The following is a 24137-nucleotide window of genomic DNA, read 5'->3' as shown; positions in this document are numbered from 1 at the left end:
CCAGAGTTTTCCAAAAAAGTCTGCTCTGTTACTTTTTTACTCATATCATATTTAATGTTTGCACAAAATTTTTAAAAATTTCAAGGCGTAGTTATTGAGAAAAGTGCAGACAGATGAATGGACAAGGGTGAATTTACAGGTCAACCCTCCTTTTGTCGGGGGATCAAAAACAAATCGATTCATATGATGAAAGTGTATGACATAATAGGAAATGAAGGACATAGAGCAGTGATTCCTAACCTTTTTTGTTGGTCTGGTTCTCACTCTTCAAGAGATTTCCCTCAAACCACGCACTCACAGCCGCTAAAATTTCTGAATTCCTGCTTAAATACATGGTTGGGTTAAATCTATTTAGCCATGTATTTAATGAACGTCTATCATCTCTGATGCTTGCGACATATCATGAGCATAAATTGGTGGGATAGAATCACCAACGAAGAGGTGCTAAGACGTGCTGGCAGCCGCTCCTTGTTCCAGACACTCAAGATCCGATGATCGTGTTGGCTTGGACATCTGCGCAGAATGTCCGATGGCCGTCTCCCTAAGGATATCCTCTACAGTGAACTGGCAAGTGGAACAAGAAGCCACGGTTGCCCAGTGCTGCGCTTTAAAGACATGGCCAAATGGGATCTGATCACTCTTGGCATCGATGAGAATGTGTGGGAGGAGCTAGCCAAAGATAGACCAGCATGGATGCGTGCCTTGAGTAAGAGTGGCGAAGGACTTGAGAACATTTGGTTCGAGAGACTGGCGCAGAGAAGACAAAACTAGTGACTACATTTACTGTTGCTTGCATTAATCTTTCATAGATTGTTTGCCATTACTATTATTGTATTTAATGGTCACTTAATAACAATACCTTACTTTAAAATGAAACCAAAAAGTTAGTCCATTGTAAACGAAAACAAAAACACAAAAGAGTAACAGCAGATTATTTTCTATCCAAACTTTTCTCATACCCACTGGAATATCATCTTGTACCCCTAGGGGGTGCGAACACTCCAGATTGGGAACCCCTGACACAGAGCAATGTAATTCATAAGTATTAACCCTACCAGTCCTGAGCCTCCCATGCTAACTCGCTCCCATACCTGGCCTCCCCGACAAAAAATCAGGATAATATATAAGAGCTAAAAAAGATTTATAGTATCATGCAGACCAGTGATCAGAATGAGTTCAAACTTATAGATAGAACAGAAAATAGGCCTACCTCCCATCTAGCGCCAGTATTGTAACTTGGAGTGGTAGTTTGCCCAGCAGGCAGATCCTTGCTTCACACCGAGGTGCTTCTTGCACATGGAGCATCTGACGTTGGTCTTGACTTTCTTGTGTGGGTTGTCCTTGTATGCTGCTCCAGGGTGTGCTCTATTGGATTGAAGGTGTTTTTCCAAGCAGATAGTGCAGACATGGTTGGAAACAGTTGCTTCTGAAATTTCAGGCCAATATTAGGCGACTAATTAGATGACTAATCTTGCACCAAATGTGAGATTTAACCATGATTGACTGCTACTTTTATTACTTCTTCACGTATTGTCCCAAATACCTAGAATTCAGTAACTTGGTGCATAGGAATTAAATTGATTACCTAATATTCGGTAACTCGATCTGGTAAGGTTAAATATGGTTTTATGTTTTTTTGTTTTTTGTTTTTTGTTTTTTTTGTTAAATATTAGCAAATAGTTAAAAATTAAGAAAAAAACAACCTATAATTTGCAACATATTGAGGCAGAGTTATTTCCCTTATCCCACAAAATCGAATGGGATTAATTATGGCCCTTTAAATTAGGGGGTGGGGGTGGGAGAAACCTGCTCCCTGTTATTTCAGATACACAATAAAGAGAGCGTGGAGCAGCAATTTTCGATCTTAACTACACCTTGTTTTAACCACGTAGATTCAGCAGCATGTGTCCTTATTCAGAAGGGGAGGGGCATAGTAGCTGGTCCTGGTTTTTGGAGTAAAAAAAGTTGCATCAATATTTATATGGGAATATTACTTTGTTCACGGATCACAGGAAATTATTAGGGTTATTTGCTGAACACAAGCCAATTCTATCTCTTGCTTCAGCTATGGGTCAATGCTGGGCCCTCTATCTAGCTACCTAGAATTATAAGTTGAGAGTATTGTGCAGGGTTTCTCAATAGAAATGTAGATTGCCTCAGTCACCTTCCGATCAATGCACAGGAACAGAATGCCACCCCAGCACTAACAGAATAAACATGATGAACTTGATTGACGCTCCAGTAACAGCAGTGGCAGTAAGAATATAAACGAGAAGAGATCCTCCTTTTAGTCAGATTCACGAGTACATCATCAGTGATTGGAGCAACTACATCACAAGTGTAACAATGAAATCCTATTTCAACAAGCATATTTCAGTGCATATATACATGTGATATAAAGAAAGAAAAAAAAATTCAAATCCAAATGTCTTGAGGGTAAAATCCAATGTGAGAATAGTATCCCAAAATTTGCCGCAAGAAAAGGCTTTTTAATTCTTTCCCACTGGCAAGAACTTAAACACCAGGGTCAGAAAGTGGGACTGAGAAGTCAGCACCCCCAAGGAGGGGCAGCCCCGTCGGCATTCCCCGGTAAAAGCGCCTCATGCGATTAGCAAAAAACTAATCCCTTCTCAAAGAGAGAAGGCAAGGCTTGAAAGGGTAGACATCCTTGAACTGCACAGAATTAAACTTCCACTGCCAAATCAACAGGGACCGGATCATTACAAGAATGATCTAATCTCTGTTGATTTTGGAGGCCCAGTATAAAAATCCCTAGCCAAGTTTGGTCCTGGATATGACCTTAAACTATATCCAGTGGTGAGGCCCCAGCTTGCGGGCTTTGGGGAGTGTGGAGCCACCCTTTAATTGCCACTGCTCCCAGGTCCACTCTGACCCGGAGTGGTAGTACCTGTTAGGGTCCCAACTATGGGTTAAATAGAAACCGACTTGAAAACAACAAATATATTCTATTAAAAAATCTTTCTCCAAAATCTTTGGATTCGGCATTAAATAACCCGAAAAGGGTTGATATGCTGTAAAACAAAAACAACCAACCAACCAACCCTAGCCAAGTTTGCCATAAGAAGAGATTCATTGAAAGTCAAGTGGAAAACTAATATTGGATCCTGACATGAGAAAATTGTACACTTTTTCAATTTTTCTTTATATTTTTGCTCTATCTTGAATATTGAGTTTTTTCATCTGATTGGAATTGTCATATAAATATTAGGCACTTTTACATCATAGGGGCTACAGCCATTATTTTGGTTTTCACCAAGGGCGATAACTCCTATTTCCTAAATATATGTTTAAGCAAACATTTTTTTGAATTACAGTAAAATTGTTTCTGTAAGAAAGTAGAGTTTTGTTTTTTATTTTTTTTGTTTTTTTTATGTTTTTTTTACGGTGACTTAAAATGTTTGGAAAAAAAAATCCAATTTTACTTTAATTCCAAAAATATTTTATAAAAAAATCAATCATTAAAAAAACAAATTATTAAAACTCTACTTTAAAACAATAAATGTTTTTAAAATTATATTTTGATACATTTTTATACAATAAATGTTTTGGTTTTATACAATTATTTTTGTTATTTATTTGCCGTGTTCTTTGTCTGGAGCGATTTCTATAAAAAATAAAAATAATAAATAAATCTTTATATATCTATAAGAGTGAGAATGTGTGTGTGAGAGAGAATAATTCTCAATCTATATACTCAATGAATTTTTGAGCTACAGACTTGAAATTTGGTATATAGGGTATTCAGACATATGGAACACTTTTTAATCGATTTTCATCCAGAAAAAAGGGCTGCTAAGCGGTAAAAATTGAAAATTTGGTATTTGGAGCAGGGTGGGGGGTCATCGGATTTTTATCTGTTTGTCAACTTCCTTATATTATATTTCCAAACTTCATTATATTAAGAATAAGTCGGTAAGATAAGTGACTATGTACAGGCAATAATGGTGGGGGAAAAAAAACAGGGGGACATACTTTTGAAAGCCAGTTTATCATAATTTTTTGTAGATTTCTGATTACTTTTTGATTAAATTTGAAAGATCAAAGCCTAAAGTTAATTTCCAAAACGAAAAAAATATTTTTACATGTGGAAAAAAAAATTTAAAAAAATGATATAATGAAAACGTTTTCCCGGTGACATTCGGAAACTGACAAGTTCAGCTAAATTTTGAAGTTAAATAAATTCATTGTAAAAATCCCCTGAAAGATAAATATTAAGTTTTCTGGGACTATTTCAAAGATAATTAATAAAGTAAAGTCCTAAGATATTGAATTAAATAATAAAATAAAGCCTTGTTTGTACAAAAAAAAAAGAAGAAAATAGCTTAATTAGCCGCCAAAAACAAGAGATTCTAGCTTCGCACAATCAAAACAAATAACATTTCATCTAGCATAAGTTCTATGGAAGCTCAAAATGTCAGAAAGTCAAGAGGCTATCTGAAAATGATGTATGGTGGTTGAAGGGAGGAAGGGGGAGTGCAAAACCGACTGGTTCTCTTCTTTTTTTTTTTCCAGCCGTGCATCTCTACATTCCTATCATAAACGTTTGTATAATTTTTTACTATTTTTTAATTTAATTATTTTTCTATGTTCCTGCTTTTACATTTTTCGATTTTTTTTTTCAAGATCATATAAAAATTATGTTACGCTGAATATTACATGTTCATTCAAGAAAGAAAAATATTAAAATCTTACATATAAAAATGACGTTAAAAATGTAATCTAAAAAAAAGAGGAAATATCTTTTACAATTATACTTTTGCATGTGAAAATATTAAATAAACAATGCTTAATTCAATGATAATATCGTTAGTTTGAGAGAATTTTTTTTGAGATATCAGTTTCATTAATACGGACTTTAGTGACATTTTTTTTATATAATGTTCCTGAAAAAATTATTCATTATTATTATTACTATTATTATAATTTACGATGCTTTATTTTCATAAAAAAGCAAGAATAAATTCATTCATTTTTTTTTTTTTTTTTTTTTTTTGTAGTACTTGTAGAATGTGGTGATCAGTGGGCTAACCAATCCATAATCAGGATTTATCAATTGATAGGACAAAGGTTGCGTGTTGCTATTTTTATTGAAGTCTAGAGTTCGCAATTGTGGGATTGCCGATTAATAGAAGTGTTTACTGTTTCACCAATCCACATCCTTGCATTAAGAAATAAAAATAAAATCCAGAAAATAACAACACTCGACAAAGAGCACAAAAGAAAGTACTGCATTAACATGGAATAAACAACATTTATTTACATGTTAGGAATATTAGTCGAAATTGTTCCAACATAAGTGTTTTCTTGTGTGCAAGGTTTATAATGAAAGATTAATGAATTGAGTATTTTGTGAGAATAGCACGAGGCTTGAAATCACTGATTTATTTATTTATTTATTTTTTGGTAAGAGGGCTTAAAGTCGATGTGGTTATTTTTTAGAAAAGCAGTCTGTAACTAATATAAGCGAATGTGTGTGTGTGTGTGTGTGTGTGTGTGTGTGTGCATATCATAAGAACAGAAGTTCGAAATAAGATTATTTAAAAGGAGATTAAAATCCTCACTCGATGTGGTAATTTTCCACGCTAGGTATTAAAGTTCATGTCTGTCGTGTGTAAATTCATGACAGGGGTTTTAACGTCTCCCGTGGACGGAATTTCCTCGACGCACGTTGAACTGAAGAAACTAAAGAGAAAAGTGATTTGATTTTGGCGGGCAAATCTTTATACACAGGCTTTCTCGAATGTTCCAGCCTGTTTAGTGTATCCATACGCGAGGGAGTGCAACATAGTTTCTTTTGTTTTGTGTGCGGTGGTTCCATCACAACATTATGTACCAACACGTTCTTCATGCGCATGGGTGTATCAAACCGGTGATTGCTGTGAAATGTTCCTACCGGGTATTTATTCCAGCCGGGTATAGCGGTTGCTACATACTAAAAATCATAACTTTAGTAAAAGTGTTTTTTGTTTAAAAAAAATAATACAGTTCGACTAAAATTCTAATAAAAATAATGGGTTCATTATATTCGTGATCATTATTTGATAAATACTGAAAATTTAATTAAAATTGATTAATTTCCCGTTTTTTTTTTGTAAGTAAAGGGAGGGATCAAAATGTTTATACAGTCAGCATCATTTTGCTCGTACCTAGTGAATACACTTTTTAAAGATCGTGTCAATCTGTTTTAATGATTATCGTACTTGACTTACTGTCTTTAGGATTTGGTTTCGATCTCAGCTTGAGTATTTTTTTTTTCCTTACAAGAAATGAACTATTTAGAAAAAAAAAAAAAAACATAATACTCGCATGCACGTCTCAGTTTCTTTCCGTTTTTTGTTCTTTTTTTTTTTTTAAGGAATGTAACGTTAAGTTTAATATTTACAGTATCACTGTTCATAATAAATAAGAAATTTGCATTAATTAAAACATAATATTTATGCGTATATTACGACCGAGCAACGCCAGGCGGCATGCTATTTGAACGGCATAGGTGTTTTGTTTATTTCAAACGGAAGGGGAGATAACTATGACATTTAATAACTCTGAAACGATCGTTACGTTACAAAATAAAAACATGCGCAAACATAAATAAAGCGACACTGATTTTCGCGATTCAAAAAAAAAAAAAAAAGAAACGAAAAGGCGATGGGTTATATTATCCTCTCAGAAAATCTGATATTTATCATATGAGAGGCTGTAATCTATTATTAACCTAACCTTGTTAAATTGTTCTAACCTTCAGGTTAAAAAAAAAATATATATATATATATTATTGACGTGTCTGTCGGTCACTCGGTCGGTATGAATTACGCGAAATTCCAAATTGCATAAGCATCGGTTTCATTTTCCCAGAAAAAATGCCGTCGTCTGATGTAGATGTTGACAGTATTTTAATCAGCTTAAAATATCTGGGACCATTCCAGATCATCCAATTCATGCTGTCTAATATTGGAGGGCTAATTATTTACGCCAATAATCTTTTATACGTATTTATCGGTGAGTACGTAATGTTTTCAGTGTTTAATTTATACATTTTAAAAAAAATAACGGACCGGGACCTCCATTTTTTTTTTCCTAATAATAGAAGTATTTTTTTTTGTTTGTTTGTTTTTTCAAACTCTTCGGTAAAGGCTATTTTCGACAATGTAAATTATTTTTAAGAAAATAAGTTTCTTTAAGCTCCAAATAAATTTTAAACATTTTTTTTTTTTAATAAATTAGTACTTGGAAAAAAAAAAAAAAAGAAGAAGCTGAGCTTCTTAGAAGCTCTGTCCGTAGTTTGAGAATCTTTCGTTTTTATTATTATTATTATTATTATTATTATTATTATTATTATATAGATAAGATTTGCAAGTTAAATGTAATGTTTTCTTGTATCTTCTCTTTATATTTAATTGTTAGGTGAAAGTACAGAATAGTTTGGTTTTTAAAGCCTTCTCCGGTAAAATCCCTTGAGAGCGTTGGTGGTTATATGAGAAAATAAAGCTGTGTACGCATTATAAATGTTTCTTTTGTGTCTTATGTTATACATTAGTACATTAGGGGTCATTTCGAGTTAAAAGTTTATTTACTGCATCAATCTGAACTAAAGAAAATCATGATTTAAATGTGTATGTCTAAATAACTAATGATGATCTAGTATGGTCGACCAGATGGGTGATGAAAAATTCAGATCGAGCGTACCGGAAAACGAAATGAGACCAAATTGATAACTGGCCTTTTTTTTTTAACTTTTTATTTATTTATTTTTTGCTTGAACTTTACGCTTTTCGGATTATTTTGTTGTTTTAGTTTTTGATGGATATTTTTTGGCCGTTTTTTTGGGGGGGGGCAGAGATTATAGTTATAGGTAAAAACCTTAAAAACACTTCAAACATTTGAGAAGGCACTTAAACCATAAAAAATAACGGTAACATAAGTGCATAAACACCAAAATTGTTTTTGCTTTGTTTTGTTTGTTAGTTAAAATCTGGCTAAAAAAAACAATAAAAAATAATCCGAAAACCGCAAAGTTCAAACCAAATTGAAATTTTTATTTGTTACGTTTAAATAAAAAATAAGTATTAAAGCAAAAACAGTCGTCGTGCTCTCGTCGAGTAAGTTTTTTTTATTCAAGAAAATAAAAGGTACTCATTTTTGTTTACAAGTGCTAATCTGGACTTGCGCCAATCCAATTTTGTTGTTAACTGTACGAGTACGAGTGCCAATAATTACCTATAACTATAATCTCTGCCCCCCCCCCAAAAAAACGGCAATATATATATATATATATATATATATATATATATATCCATCAAGAAAATAAAACACAACAAAGTAACCCGAAAAGCGCAAAGTTCAAGGAAAAAAAAAAAAAAAAAGGGGGCAGTTGTCAATTTGGTCTCATTTCGTTTTCCGGTACGCTCGATCGGACTTTTTGATCACCCGTCTGGTCGGCCATATTAGATACTAATCGTTAGTTATTTAGACGAGACATACACATTTAAATCATGATTTTCTCTAGTTCAGATGGATGCAGTAAATGAACTTTTAACTCGAAATGACCCCTAATGTATAATATAAGGCACAGAAAAGAAACATTTACAATCCGTACACAGCTTTATTTTTTCATATAACCACCATACGCTCTCAAGGGATTTTACCCCTTCTTCTCTCTGTTATGTATGGATTTCTAAATAATAGCGCTATTATTTCAGCACGGTCCGCATTCTGCATAAGTAGTAATAAATGAACAAAGATGCGCGTTTTGTTTTTAAAAATTCATCGAATAAGGAAGTTATGTCCCTCGATTCCGAATTTGTGTCCGTATTATTTCATCAGTGGGCTGTTTCTCACCGATAGAAATGATTGCATACTAAAAATAATAAAATTATGAAAAAAAAAAAAGCAAAAAAAAAAAAAAAAAACCTTTTCTTCAAGCAAAGGAGTATATTTTTATTAATTTAGTTATTTTTTACTTTCTTTCCACCTCAGCATTTACCGTTAAAATGAAGACTTTATAAAGTTTTCGGGTATGCTGAAAACGAATATCACATTTAAATTTGGGGCAGACAAGTAGGTTTCTGGATATTAAGACCTTTGTTATCCAATGTAATCTATTATGTTTTTACTGGAGGCCATGTTTTTCCCAACTGAAAAGTATGAATGCGTGTTACAAAGCAACCATTCCTCCCCATGTTAAGAATGGCGAACGCCCCCACAATAGCGGAGTTACTATCTTTAAGAGCATATCTAAGAAAATTGACCACATCCTGGTGCTTATCCTTCGGCTAACATTCACATCTGTGGAAACTTCAATGTCGACAATGTGGAATGGTTAACCCACTCAAACAAGACAGATGATGAGGGGGGGGGGCACGATTTCTCCATTGCTTATGACCTCACTCAGATTGTTCATGAACCCACCCGTGTGCCCGACACTGACGGTCAGTATACAAGTCTTCTAGCTCTTTTCCTCACAACTTGCCCTGAGCTTTGTTCATCTTCTGTTCTGTCTGCACTGGGCTTCTCCAACCGCTCGGTTGTATCAGTGAAGATAAAAATAAAATGTAATAAGTCTTCAGACGTACCTCTCCATCGTATAGTATATCGATGACTGACTGGGATAGCTTCCGTACATTTATATCTTATCTACCTCTGCGTTCTATGTTTAAAAAGTATGTGTCCTCTTATAGTATCAGACCTAACAGAATGGTTAATCGTAGGTATAGACCGCTTCATACCCTCAAAAAAATTTCCACAAAAACCTAACAGCCAGCCGTGGTTCTCTCCAGAATGTGCTGCTGCCATAGTGCACAAAAATCACTTTTACCATTGCTTCCAACATAATAGATGTAGTGAGACTAAAGCCATCTTCAGGACTGCCGGCAACCACTGTAAAAGAGTAATAAAGAACACAAGAGAGTTGTATGCCCAGTCTGTTAAATCCAAAGTAGCTGAGCAGTGGCTTAGTCCCCACCAGTTTTGCAAATAGCAAACAGGGTCCTGAATAGAAGTGTATGCTCTATCCCAACCATCATCAATGGTCCTGAGGTAATCTCGTCAGCATTAAACAAAGCCAAACTCTTTGCAGGTAAATTCTACCCTATGCGACTAAGGTCTTCACACCTCCCCCCCCCCTGCCATATTTCCCCCTGTAACAGAAAACATGCTATGCGACATACAAATATCTGTGCATGATGTTGCCAAGATAATCAAGAACCTTGATTCCAGTAAAGCGACTGGCCCTGACAGCATTCCAATTATAGTGTTGAAAAAGCTTCAACCAGAACTAGCCCCCATACTTACAAAGCTGTTTAAGCGTTGTCTTAAGGAGAATTGGTTCCCAACACCCTGGAAAACTTCATCAGTATGCCCTGTATTTAAGAATTCAGGTGATTGGTCATCTCCCTCTCGGTACAGACCAATAAGTCTCCTGTGCGTTATGAGTAAGTTGCTTGAATCCGTGTTAAATAGAAAAGTAGTTAACCACCTCAGCAGAAATAACCTTCTTGGTGACATGCAATATGGTTTCCATTCTGCTAGATCTACAGCAGATATGTTAACAGATATATCCCATCGGATTAGTGAATCTCTCGACAAAGGCTTCCTTTCTAGGGCAATTGCTCTTGACATATCAAAGGCCTTTGATAGAGTATGGCACAAAGGCCTACTTCACAAGATTTCAAGCTACGGTATAGCTGGAAATCTATGATTATTGCTATTTCTTCTGATGAGTTAAGGGCATAATAGATTCACTAATTGATATAATAAGTGATTGATTTTGTACTACGAAACAGATACTGTCAAGAATTGTAAATGTCAATTGAATTAAAGGAATAAATTATAAGATAGTCACATCATGAATTTTGGAAGGTAGTTTTTGTCATTTATTCACTAATATATATAAGTTTTGACTTCAGTTTCGATTAAAGCTGATGCACTGAATATGAATATATTTTTTTAAATCACAACTTTATAAGAATATATACGAGGGGTGTGCAATAAGTAATGCCCCTGACCCACTCCCCATAGCAGTAGAGCAACGTAACTTGGCACAGTTATTAGTCTTTCTCTACATAGGAACCACCCAGTGTTATGCATTTCTCTCATCCTTTGATGCAGCTCTGGAGACCGTTTTTGTAGAACAATCCAGGTTGGTCCTCCAACCACGACGTGACTTCAGAAATCAAGGCTGCATCATCTGGGAAAACGCTTTCCTTTCAAAAACAACTTCATGGCTAGGAAGAGGTGAAAGTCAGAGGGTGCAAGGTCAGGAGACTAGGGAGGATTTCATAATCACATGCCCATGCTTCTGATATGGAGACATGCGAGTTGTGGACCGGGCGTTGTTCTGCAGGAGGAGGGTACCTTTGCTAATCTTGCCCCGCCTCTTGATTTTGATAGCTTCCCTTAATTTCCTCAAAAGTGAAGCATAATAGGCTCCTGTAATTGTGGTACCCTTTGCCAGGAAATCTGTCATCACTACTCAGTCCTGGTCCCAGAAGACTGTGAGCATGACCTTGCCAGCAGAGGGCTGCACCCTTGCCTTCTTTTGAGGTGGTGAGTCCAAGTGCTTCCACTACATTGACTGGGCTTTGGTCACTGGATCATAGTGATGGATCCAGGTTTCATCCTGTGTAATCAGTCTTTTGAAAAACTTTGACTCATCTTCTTGGCACATCTCCAAATTTATCCTCGAGCACTCAACGCGTTCTCGCTTCTGGAATGGTGTGAGCAACTTGGGAATCCATCTGGCAGACACCTTATGCATATGCAAATGGTCATGAATAATAGTTTCCACAGACCCTGTACTAATCTTGACATCTTGGGCTATTTGTTTCATAAACATTTTGGTTAATTTTTACCTGGTTTCCACCGTAACATTTTCCTTTAAAATGACGACTTAAATGAATTTTCGGGTATGCTAAAAGTGAATATCGCATTTACATTTTCCACAAATAAGTAGTTTTCTAAATATTAAGTAATGTCTTTCCTTACGTTATTGCTGGTGGCTATCTTGGTATGCGTGCTTGCACATAGTTTCTTGGGGCTGCACTTGAAGATGGTCGCCAGCAATATCATAAATGATATTGCTTAATATCTGGAAATTTGCGGAAAATTTAAATGCAATATTCGTTTTCAGCATACCTGAAAACCCGTAAAAATTGTTATTTTGAAGGAAAAGGTTAAGGTAAAAATAACCCATATTTTTATTATAAAAGTTTCAAATAAGGGATTATTCTGAATCTTCATGGCTTAGTCTAACAGACTTGCAACAACTGTCGGTGGACTTTGTTGAAAGAAAGTCTTATTTTATTTTATTCATTTTAGTTTTTAATTATTTTTAGTGTGCAATCATTTATATTGGTGAGAAACAGTCCAGTTTTTTGAGTACTATAATTGGAATACCGTCAGGGCCAGTTGCTTTACTGGAATCAAAGATTTTGATTAGCTTGGCAACATCATGTACAAATATATGTATATCACATAGTGTGTTTTCTGATACAGGAGGAAATATTGGGGGTTAGCGGCCTTGGTCACAAAGGGTAGAATTAGCTGCAAAATTCTTGGCAAAGAGTTTGGCTTTGTCTGATGCTGATGAGATTACCTCAGGTCCATTGATGATAGTTGGGATAGAGCACACGCTTCTGTTCAGGTTCTGTTTGCTATTTGCCAAAACTGGTGGGACTTGACAGACGGAACATACAACTCTCTTGCGTTCTTTATTACTTTCTTACAATGGTTGCTGGCAGTTCTGAAAGCGACTTTAGTTTCCATACATCTATTACGTTGGAAGCAGTGGAAAAAGTAATTTCTGTGCGCAATGGCAGCAGCACATTCTGGAAAGAACCCTGGCTGGCTGTTAGGGTTTTGCTGGAACTTTTTCGAGGGTATGAAATGGTCTATACCTACAATTAACCATTCTATCAGGTCTGATACTATAGAGGAGACATCCTTTTTAACCATGGAACACAGAGGTAGATCCAATATAAATGTACGGAAGCTATTCCAGTCAGCTATAGTGTATCGATATACTGTACGATGGAGAGGTACGTCTAGGGACTTATTATATTTCATTTTTATCTTAATTGATACAACAGAGTGGTCGGAAGATCCAAGAGGAGACAGAACAGAAACTGAACATAGTTCAGGGCAATTGGGAGAAAAAGGTCTAGAAAACTCGCATACTGGCCGTCATTGTCGGGCACACGGGTGGGTTCGTGAACAATCTGAGTGAGGTCATAAGCAATGGAGAAATCATGACGGAACCTCCCCTCATTATCGGTCTTGTTTGAGTGGGTCAACCATTCCACGTGAACATTGAAGTCTCCACATACGTGAATGTTAGCTGAAGGATAAGCAGATAGGACTTGGTCAATTTTCTCAGATATGCTCTTAAAGATAGTAACTCCGCTGTTGTGGGGGCGATAGAGAGTAAATATAAACATAGTACTGTGAGCTAGTGCAACCCGGAAGTACATATAGGGTAAGTTAGGATCTTCTCTGGAGATGTCCCTACCACATAGAAAGCCATCTTTAATATAGGCACATATTCCATGGCGATCTTGGGGGTCATATTTAGAAGTTAAGTTAGAGTATCCTTTAATTACAAACTCATGCCTGTCCAATGGCAGTTTCGCTTGAAAATAAAAGGTCAGGTTTAGTCTCCTGTAATTGGGTTTCAATCTCTGAAAGGTTAGAACATAGACCCCTGATGTTGGAGAAAGAGACATGGTAGTGGAGGTCTGCGTTGGAAGTTGGAGATCCGGACTTGTGTATTTTTTCTTGAAACTTGTCATGATGGAATTTTGGAATTTGTGGACTAGGTCGTCAGACTTGCTTAGAGCAGGACAGAGAGGGGAAACTAAGAGAGAAAAAGAAACAAAGACATTTTTTTTTTTTGTAGGACATAAGGTAAAGCCGTAACAATTACTCACTAATATGGCATCAAGAGGCCCCACCAGAAGCATGGTCCAGAATCCATTCACCAAGTGGCAATACAGCAGCCCCAGTACTTTGCACCTGCTGATAGGACAGCCTCTTTAGTGGTTAATCCAAGGTTCGGGTCCCTGACTATCAGGCGAATAACGTCAGCCCAGATAGAACGTTTACCTTCTGCATCCTTACTAGTGACATGGCTACAAAGATAGACATAGAAACAGAAAATTTCCGTCACCTCTGCCAACTGTTCACGCAAAATACTGCCAACCTAGAATACAGCTTTTTCTTCTCCCTTTGTCAGAAAAATCACTCATTAAAAAATGAGGACTGAGGGACAAATAAAGAGAAGCGAGAGTAATGGAAGCTGCCGATAACGCATCCACAAAGCGTTCTCTACTCTCCATTGAAAAAAAAAAAAAAAAAAAAAAAAAAAAAAAATTATTAAATATTGTACTTAATAAAAGTCCAATTGGCATGTTTAAGGGAAAGTATGGTGATAGATCCCCCTCTCACGAACTAAAAATGAATACAATTTCCTAATCTATTTTTGCAATCAACTTGGGAGATGGACGAGAAAATGCTAGCATTCAATAAAACAATCAGAAAATAAATATATAAATTAAATACTGGAATAAAATGTAGTTAATGTTTGAATCTAAAAATAAAAAGATTAATATAGAAGTCGCTTATCTTGAAAAAAGACTTTCGTCTCGAGAATGCAAACTGTTGAAAAGAGTTTTAGCTTTAAAAACAGCATTCCAAAGATTTTTTTTTTTTTTTTTTTTAAATTAACCGTTAAAAGAAAAGCATGATCATATTCTGGACTTTAGCTAATGATGTTTTAAGAAACTTGCGATATAAAAGAAAAGCGAGGGAGGGGGTTCTTCCAAAGGTCATCTGGTGATGTTATAAGTAATTGCAAAATAAAATGAAAGCTGGATTGAGGGGTGGGGTCTGAATTCCTGTTTTTGTTTTCTATCCTCTTTTGTAAATTTTAAATATGTTCTTCAAAAACAACAGCCCCCTTCCCCCTCTCCCCCCACTTCCTTACTTCGCCCTGTCGGTGGGGCTTTAGAATACACCATATGCCCCCCTCCCCTGCCGAGAGCAAAAGTCCCTCAATGGGGCCACCTGTTTGCCGTGGGTGGCGACCCATGACACCTTGGAACAGAATCCTGGTGGTTGAGGGTTGCGGAGGATAGAAATGATTTCCTCCCTGTCCCAACACACCGCTTTGGCCCTTACCTCGGCTAGACGGGCGGTCGGAGAGGCCCGCTCCGATCAATCGGCAGGTCACGCCTAGCCCTAAATCAGACAAACATAACAAGAAAACATGCTTGCGCTCCCCACATTAGACAATAAACTGATTTAGTAAGCGGTGGCTGAAGGGTCAGTCAACTTACTGAGTACGGACGAAACATGACTGGAAAACCAACATCCCTTCCAAAAATAAGGCTCTTGGAGGGGATGAAGGAAAAACAGGTGCTGGAATCCAACAGTAAGAAGAGTATACTTCTGCTGTATCCCTGTTGTGTTGGGGCGAATGGGTTTCCCCCCCCCCCCAACACTTCCCACATAGGGCTCCGAGACGGGTGGGGAGCAGCAGAAGTGAAAAATAACCAAAAATAGAAAAAAAGAAAAAGCCTCCCAAAAGAAATCACGCAGAAATATCGGATATTTCCAGCTCAGAGAAAGAAGAACTACAAAATCAAAACTTTCCAAGATTTATTATCCAGGAAGCTGAAGATGACAACCCCCTGACAAGACTGTCCCCATTCTTGATACAGAAAGAAATCGCTGCAAGAATATCACCCAAAGCAGTTAAAAATTTAAGAAATGGAACAATTCTAGTAGAAGTGAATATAAAAAAAAAAAAAGATGCCAATATCCTTTTAAAAATGGAAAAAAGTCCATAATAAAAAGATCAAAGCATATCCACATGGTAAAATGAATTCATGAAAGGGTGTTATAAGAAGCAAAGAACTATCATACTGTTCAATTGATGAAATAAAAACCGAACTAAAATCCCAAGGACATAAAAAGAATATCCATTAAAAAAAATGGAAACCCAATTTTAACTAACATCTATATCATAATGTTTAACACACCAAAGGCCCCAACAGAAATAAAAATTGGTTATGCAATTGTAAAAGTTGAACTATTTATACCAAACCCCCTTAGATGTCAAAAATGCCAAAAATTTGTACACCACAAGGATGTATGCTACAATCAACCTGTATGTGGCAAATGTAACCAAAGAAACCCAGACCACAATACAAACAAATGCAAATGTGCAAACTGTGGAGAAGACTACCCAGTCTACGCAAGGAGCTGTGACATATGGAAAAAAGAAAAAGAAATTGTAACAGTAAAACAAAAACAAAATAGATCATTCCCCCGAAGCAAGGAAAATTGTAGACAGATATATGACTGAGAAAAGTTATGCACAAATTACCGAAAAGGAAATTACAGAAAAAAAAAGATAAATATGATATACTCATTGAAAAATTAAGAAAACGTGGACCAAACAACTGGCAAAAATTCATAACTGAAATAAAACCAATAATTAGATACTACAAAAACGAACACATACCCTGAAATAAAACAAAGAAAAGAAAAACCAACAAAAAAAAACAACACCAAATCAAACAGAAATAGAATCTGCACAAATCCCGAGCACATCCAGAATCAAAGAATTACCAATACGAGAAAGAATTAACAAAAAAGAGAATGAAACAAAGCAAGAACTAAAACCCTCCTACAGAACATCACGATCACGAACAAAAACAAATAAAAGCCCTAGCTCACGATCCAAAGATAAAGACAAACAAAAAAAAAACACTATGTCTCCAGGACTTGAAAGCCAGGAAGTCATGGAGATCGAGGAATCCAATAATCCAAAACAAGAGAAAGAAAATATAAACCATGGTTAACAAAATCCTAGAATGGAACAGAAGAGGATTAAAAATTAATATTGAAGAAATACAACTACTCATCAAATCCCTATGCCCTGCAATAATCTGCCTACAGGAAGCACACCTAAAAGAAAATGACAAAATTAACATAAAACATTACTCAATATAAACACATTATCACATAAAGCCACTGGTGGATCATCAATATTGATAAACGAAAACATTCCACACAGCACAGTGAACCTAAAAACAAATATGCAAGCTATTGCAATAACTGCAACACTACACAAAACAGTAACCCTGTGTTCACCCTACATACCACCAAATGAAGCAATAAATGAAACAGTCGAACGAAAGAAAATTTGGACATATATAAAAACAGCAAGGCAAAAGCACGAAAAACTATCAAAGAATCAAAACGGAACACATAGAAAGACTATGTAACAAAAATTAATCAAAACACAAAACCCAAAAAGGTATGGGAGATGGTCAGAAAAATAGCAGGAAAAAATACAAAGAATTCTATTAAACACCTTATATGCAACAACATGAAGATTACCGACAAACAAAATATCGCAAATAAATTAGCAGAACAATTCTCAATGAACTCCTCATCAAAAAAGCAAAATAAAAAATTCCAAGCTATAAAAAAAAAAATGAAGAAAAAATAAAAATAAACTTCAAATCAAAAAATGAAGAAAATTACAACCGATTACTCAATAGCGCAGAACTAGAGGAGGCAATAAACAAATCTCACGATACAGCAGTCGGCCCTGATGAGATCCATTACCAATTTCTCAAAAAATCTACCAAAACCATCACTGGACTACTTACGACAAATTTATAATGAAATGTGGATAAATAACAGTATCCCAAAAAACTGGAAGCAGGCAACAGTAATCCCAATACCTAAACCAAAAAAAGATCATACAAACACAACAAACTACCACCCCATTGCACTCACTAGTTGTTTGTGCAAAACTTTTGAGAGAATGATTAACGAAAGGTTAAATTGGTACTTGGAAAGCAAAAATCTGATTACAGAAAGTCAGTCGGGTTTCAGGAAAAATAGAAGCCCCACCGACCACTTAATAAAACTGGAAACACGCATAAGGGAAGCATTTGCAAAAACGGAACATCTCATAGCAATTTTTTTTGACGCTTGGAAATACGGAATCCAAAAAGACCTGTACGAACTAGGACTTACGGGCAGAATGCCAGAAATTATCAGAAATTTCTTAACAAATGGAACCTTCCAAGTAAGGATGGACAACACTTTTTCAATCCAAAAAAATTTAGAAATTGGTGTCCCCCAAGGCAGTATCCTATCTGTCACTCTCTTTAACATTAAAATACACAATATCATAAAAAACAGACCCAGGAATTGAAAACACCCTATATGTGGACGACCTACTTATATACTGCCAATCTAAATATATACAAACAGCCGAACGTAAACTACAACTCTGCCTGAATAAAATAAACAAATGGGCTATAGAAAACAGATTTACATTCTCAGAAGAAAAAACTAAATGCATCAATTTCTGCAAATTACGAAAATTCCACCATGACCCCAACCTGAAACTGGATAAAAAGAACATCCCACTCATCGACCAACATAAATATTTAGATATTATATTCAATAAAAAATTGACTTTTATACCACATATAAAATATTTAAAAACAAAATGCGAAAAGACAATGCAATTGTTCAAAGTCCTAGCACATACCGATTGGGGTGCAGACAGTTACATTATTGAAACTATACCAAACTTTAATTAGATCTAAAATGGATTACAGATGCTTCATATATGGAGTAGCAAGGAAGTCCTACATAAAAGAACTAAATACAATTCATCATCAAGGATTAAGATTGGCCTTGGGAGCATTTAGAACCTCTCCAGTAGAAAGCCTCTATATAGAAGCTCATGAGCCTCTACTGATACTAAGACGACAGAAGTTAGCGCTACAATATTACCTAAAGCTGGCATCATATCCATCAAATACGGCATACGAATGTACCCTCCATCCACAATACAGACCTCTTCAACAAGAAAAGAAAACATCAACCCCTTTAGCCTCCGCATAAAAAACCTCCTCACAGAAACCCAAATAGACATAACAAAAATACATAAATATAACAAATCAAAAACTCCACCCTGGATGATCAAACAACCACACATAATATTAAAATTAAATAAATATCCCAAAACAAAAACCCACCCATCAACCATTCCATGAAGAACTACTTACCATCCAGAATACATTCAAAGAATATACACAAATTTACACTGACGGATCAAAAGATGGAGACAAAGTAGGATGTGCAGCCATCCACAAAAAAATAAAACTAAAGGAAAGACTTCCAAATGAATCTTCTATTTTCAGCACAGAAGCAACAGCCATAGATTTGGCACTAAATATAATAACCAATGATGACCATCAAAAATATCTCGTACTTGCAGACTCACTCTCGATACTCATATCACTAAAAGAAAAAAAAAATGATAAATCCACTCATTACAAAATTGCTAAACAAAATAGATGCCATAACCATGGAATAAAAACCATCTTTTGCTGGATACCAAGCCATATCGGCATCTACATGAATGAACAAGCAGATAAGGCAGCAAGGAAACTCTACAACAAAACCACACAAGTGGGAAAATCCCCCATAGGGACCTAAAGACTAAAATAAACACATATTTGAAGAGAAAATGGCAAGAAAACTGGAACTCATGTACAGAAAATAAACTATTCCAAATAACACCAAATATTGGAATGAGAGACACAAAAAAGTTAACAAGAAGAGGTAGTAATGACCAGACTGCGAATAGGTCACACTCACATAACTCGCATATACCTAAAGGGGGGGGGAGACACCTATCTGTATAACGTGTCAAGAACCCTACACAGTACATCATATACTGACAAACTGCATTGACCTTGAACAAATCCGAACAAAGTATTACCAAGAAAACAATCTAAAAACAATATTAAACAAGATTGATCCCCAAAAAATTATCAATTTTCTGAAAGAGATTAAAATATACACTAAAATATAAGGAAAGATCCGCCCCCCAAAAAAAACAAAAAAAACATTAAGACGAACAAACCAATATATAACACATCATAAATAACGTTTAAATGACCCCAAAGTGGTTGATATGCCATAAAACAAAAAAACAAACAAACCCCCCCTCTGCATTGAAAGTCATAAACTTTGTTTTATCCACCTTAATGTAAACACCAATGTTATTTGCAGACTTTTCTAGCTCACGTAACAGCATTTATGCAGCAGCAGTGTTAGTCACAGACAAAGCAATATCGTCTGCGTAATCTGTAGCAGTTATGTGTGCTGACAGATGGCGTCTGCTCCTGGATTCATTTAAGGTGAAACCCAGTGTGCAAAGTACACAGTCAAGGCAGACAATGAAAAGAAAAGGGGCTAGAGTCTCTTTTTGAACAATTCAGTGTCGCCATCTGGCGATCTGACCATTGCTTAAGTATGTTATGATTTTGTTAATTTTATACTTTTAAATAATGTATTTTTCTTCGATTCTATTTCAATAAATCGCTTTACAATAGACAAACCCGACAAGCAGCTAAATCCCACCCCTTCACAGTAGAGATCCCTAGATGTAAGAGAGCCTTCTACTCCAGTAGTTTCTTCCCCAGGACAGCTAGACTTTGGAATTCCCTGCCGGGTCCTTGCTTCCCCAACTGTACTGACATGCAAAAGTTCAAGTGCAACGTGAACCGACATCTTGCTGCCCAACTCCCTACACAGTACCCCTGATGCCCATGTCCCTGATAGTAGCCCCCTACAACAAAGTGGCAATATTTCTTGTTTGGGGTGAAAATGTAATAAAAAAAAATTTTTTTTTTTAAATTAAAAAAAAAAAATAAAAAAATACTGAAGAACAATAAAAGCAAAGGAATTGATGTGTTTTACTCTCCTGTCAGTGTAAATATCTCGGACCAGTAACAAAAACAGATTTTACAGTTATATAGATTAGACAGCTCATTTTGGACCAACCAGCCACAGCAAAAACATAACAAAATGTTGAATCAAAGAATAAGTTTGTTACTAAATATTTTCTGGGTGTTAATGAGTGACAGGAGAAGGAATTTGGTTTGTGGGTAAAAAAACAAACTCCTACCTCCTCTCTGGGTGATTAGTAAAAATAGAATATCCATCAGTATTAATCATGTAGTTGATGAAATCAATCGGAAATATATCTTTTTAAAAGCATGACCGAATCTGCTCCGCTCCTCTTGATTATGTTGAAAAAGAATTACAAATATTGAGGTTATATGCGCTAGGATATAATACATGCAGGAAGATGTGTGCAAAACAGGAGGCTCTGATCGTATGGGCACATTGAAAGAATGAGTGAAAGTTCTTGTGTTAGGTGTAGAACTGTTGAGGTAACAGGGTCAGCTCACAGGGGAAGGTCAAGGAAAAGATGGGAGGAAATGACAAAAAAATGTGTTAAGGGAAAGTGGATAAATGAAGACCTGGCCAGAGATAAGTTAATTTGGAAGTCAATTTCTTAAAGCCATCCAACGCATGCCAGCATGTAAAATAGACATTAAACTTAATATGATGATGATGATGATGATGAAAGATGCAGATGCAGAATTGAACTGGCTTTGCTTTATCTATTAGATGTGAAATGAAAAGATTAAATAAAAGTAAATCTACACAAATTAGAAAGATTTCTCTTTTCAGATTCATGAAATAGTAAAGTCAGATATCTTCTAATACTAATGGAGATTTGGTACCTGTCTGTCTGAAACCAACACTATACTATTACTACCTTTCGATGCTCAATTCATGAAGGAAAGTAGTATCTATTTGTTTTTCGTAATACTATCCTTTGAGGCATTATCTCCTCCTTTCTTTTGACAGTAGGGTAGCAGTGTAGTATTTGTTCTGCAGGCATATCATTCTCCCAAGTATTACCCCTTTTAGTTTATTTTATTTTTTTGTGAGGGGAGGGGGGCTAGTGTAGTATCTGTTCTGTTATGGTACTATATAACCAGGAATTACCTCCTCTGTTTTTTCCCAGGTTGGGGAGGGGGTACAGGGCAGTAGTGTGTAGTATCTGTTCTGTTTCTTAGGAGACCATTCTTCTAGGCATTACCTCCTCCTTTTGTGGGCAGAGATCAGTGTAGTATATGTTCATTCAGCATATATTCTGCCCAACATGTAGCCAGAGAAGGCATCATTTTGCTAACTAATATAATTTAAAAAAAAAAAAAAAAAATCAAGTTGGATAATTTAGAAAAAGTCAACTCAAGTTTTGGAACTCTGGATTTATTACACTACTTACCAAGCCAACTACAAGAAGGAAAGTAGCATGGCCATTATTAAATGGCCTTGATGAAACCAGAAATACTAACATTGACATGATGTAATAAAACGTGTTAAGTGGACTGAAAGCTTAGGACAAAAAACACAAACAAGAAATAATAAAAGGTTTACAACTTTTGTTAAACACAGTCAGTTGAAGGAGTAGAACGCAATCGTGTGTGTGTGTGTGTGTATGTGTGTGTGTGTGTGTGTGTGTGTAGACTCTTTTTATGTGACATCAATAATCAGGCAATGTATGATAATAAGTGGGACAAGTAATTTAAATGGAATGTAGTATCTAAATTGAAAAGTCCTGGATATGACCTTAAACTATATCCAATAGTGAGGCCCCAGCTTGCAGGCTTTGGGGAGTGTGAAGCCACCCCTTAATTGCCATTTGTCCCAGGTCCACTCTGACCTAGAGTGGTAGTACCTGTTAGGGTCCCAACTATGGGTTAAATAGAAACAGACTTAAAAAAAAAAAAAAAAAAAACATATTCTATTAAAAACTTTTTCTTCCAAATCACTGGATTCGGCATTAAATGACCTGAAAAGGGTTGATATGCCGTAAAACAAAACCCACCAACTAAATTGAGAGCAAAAGAATATCTACGGCTGGCAGCATATTGCTGGTTGGATCGTTGACCTAAACAATCTGTATATCGAAAACCAATTTTCACTGGATGATGACTAAACTTCAACTCCCACTCCCACATAATGTAAAGAAAGGAATCGTTAATTGCCTACAACACTAAACAAAATCAATATGCAGTAACAGCAGTACATATCAAAAGATGTACACATACACAGATTTATACATATATATTTATTGTACACAAATACAGACAATTACTAAAGATGGAGAGTTTAAGAGAAATCTTCCACCAAAGCAACTATCCAGAGAGGCTGACATCAACTGCAAGAAATCTAGACCAAACATCAAAGAACATCACCTAAAAACTAACTACAGTTTGTATACCATGCATAAGGAGCTTGTGACGAAAAAAAATCAAAAGATTATATAATCAATACAATATCAGAACAATATTCAAGAATGGCTCTCTGAAAACGTCTTGTGTGGATTAAGCCTCCTACAGAAAAAAAATCATGACTTAGAACTGTGTGTATGATATTTTATCTAAATCTGGAAAAACTATATCAAAGTGAGATGTCGTCGTCATCATCATCATCATCATAGTCTTGAGCCCCTGGGGGAGCATAGGCCATCCACAACAGCCTGCCAGCGTCCACAATCCTGGGCGGTTCACTTCGGCTCCCCCCAGGAGCAACCTGTCTGCTTGGTGTCCGCCTCAAGGTCTCTTCTTCAGGTGTTCTTTGTTCGGCCCCTTTTTCAGCACTGAAGTGTCCTTTCAACTTTGACCCCAGCAAGAAATGATCACCTCCTAAGCAAACCTAGTATAGAATTTAATACAATATGGGGACCATTAATTGTAAATAATAAAGTTATAATTAAAAAGAAAAAAATGTATAATAGAGAAAGGTAGTTGGCTTGAAGCATTGCTAGTAAATAGATATGGAGGAGTATAAGAAGGCTATAGCAATGCAAGGAACTGGCTGTTGCATTGGTGTGACATATGAGCAAATGTTGACAAACGAAAGAAGGTCTTATTTGTTTTGTTTTCTGCTTTACAGCTGACTCCTTCCCACTTTCTGCAGGTGCCGGGCCTTCCTCTCCCAGAACCAGAACCTCTCGAGTTTTTGTGGATGCTTTTGTAGCGAGTTCTTTTTTGAGGGTGAGGGTGCTGGCCCCACACCCAACCTTCCTAGAAGATAGGTGGAGTGCTCTTAGTCTGGCCTCTATTCCGTCGACCTGTCCAGCATGGGTGGCCCTACCAGGAGACTAATCTCCCGCCGGCTTAGCTCTTTGGGAGGGGGGGGGTCACTGAGATACGCAAGCT

General features: G+C 36.1%; 1 protein-coding gene and 1 long non-coding RNA gene across 3 annotated transcripts in view; one reads left to right on the top strand and one right to left on the bottom strand.

The window, feature by feature from the left end:
* Positions 1–2642, bottom strand: part of LOC145260480 (uncharacterized) — a 37984-nt gene extending 35342 nt beyond the window's left edge. Inside the window, exon 1 of the long non-coding RNA XR_013864306.1 lies at positions 1211–2642. This is a non-coding gene — a long non-coding RNA (uncharacterized LOC145260480). The remainder of the gene's footprint in view (positions 1–1210) is intronic.
* A 3908-nt stretch (positions 2643–6550) lies between these two features.
* The window catches only part of LOC145260481 (organic cation transporter protein-like), a 150178-nt gene continuing 132591 nt past the window's right edge, over positions 6551–24137 (top strand). The window contains exon 1 of one of the 2 annotated variants that reach the window (XM_080118587.1): positions 6551–7017. In XM_080118587.1, coding sequence (XP_079974713.1) covers positions 6879–7017 — 139 coding nt within the window. In that variant the 5' untranslated portion in view covers positions 6551–6878. The remainder of the gene's footprint in view (positions 7018–24137) is intronic. The other variant, XM_080118588.1, reaches the window with a different exon arrangement.

The sequence above is a fragment of the Euprymna scolopes genome, chromosome 36, assembly GCF_053919585.1.
Source record: "Euprymna scolopes isolate OS-2025 chromosome 36, ASM5391958v1, whole genome shotgun sequence".
Classification (NCBI taxonomy): Eukaryota; Metazoa; Mollusca; class Cephalopoda; order Sepiida; family Sepiolidae; genus Euprymna; species Euprymna scolopes.
The sequence above is the reverse complement of the archived record's forward strand: the minus strand, read 5'-3'. Positions and strand labels throughout refer to the sequence as shown.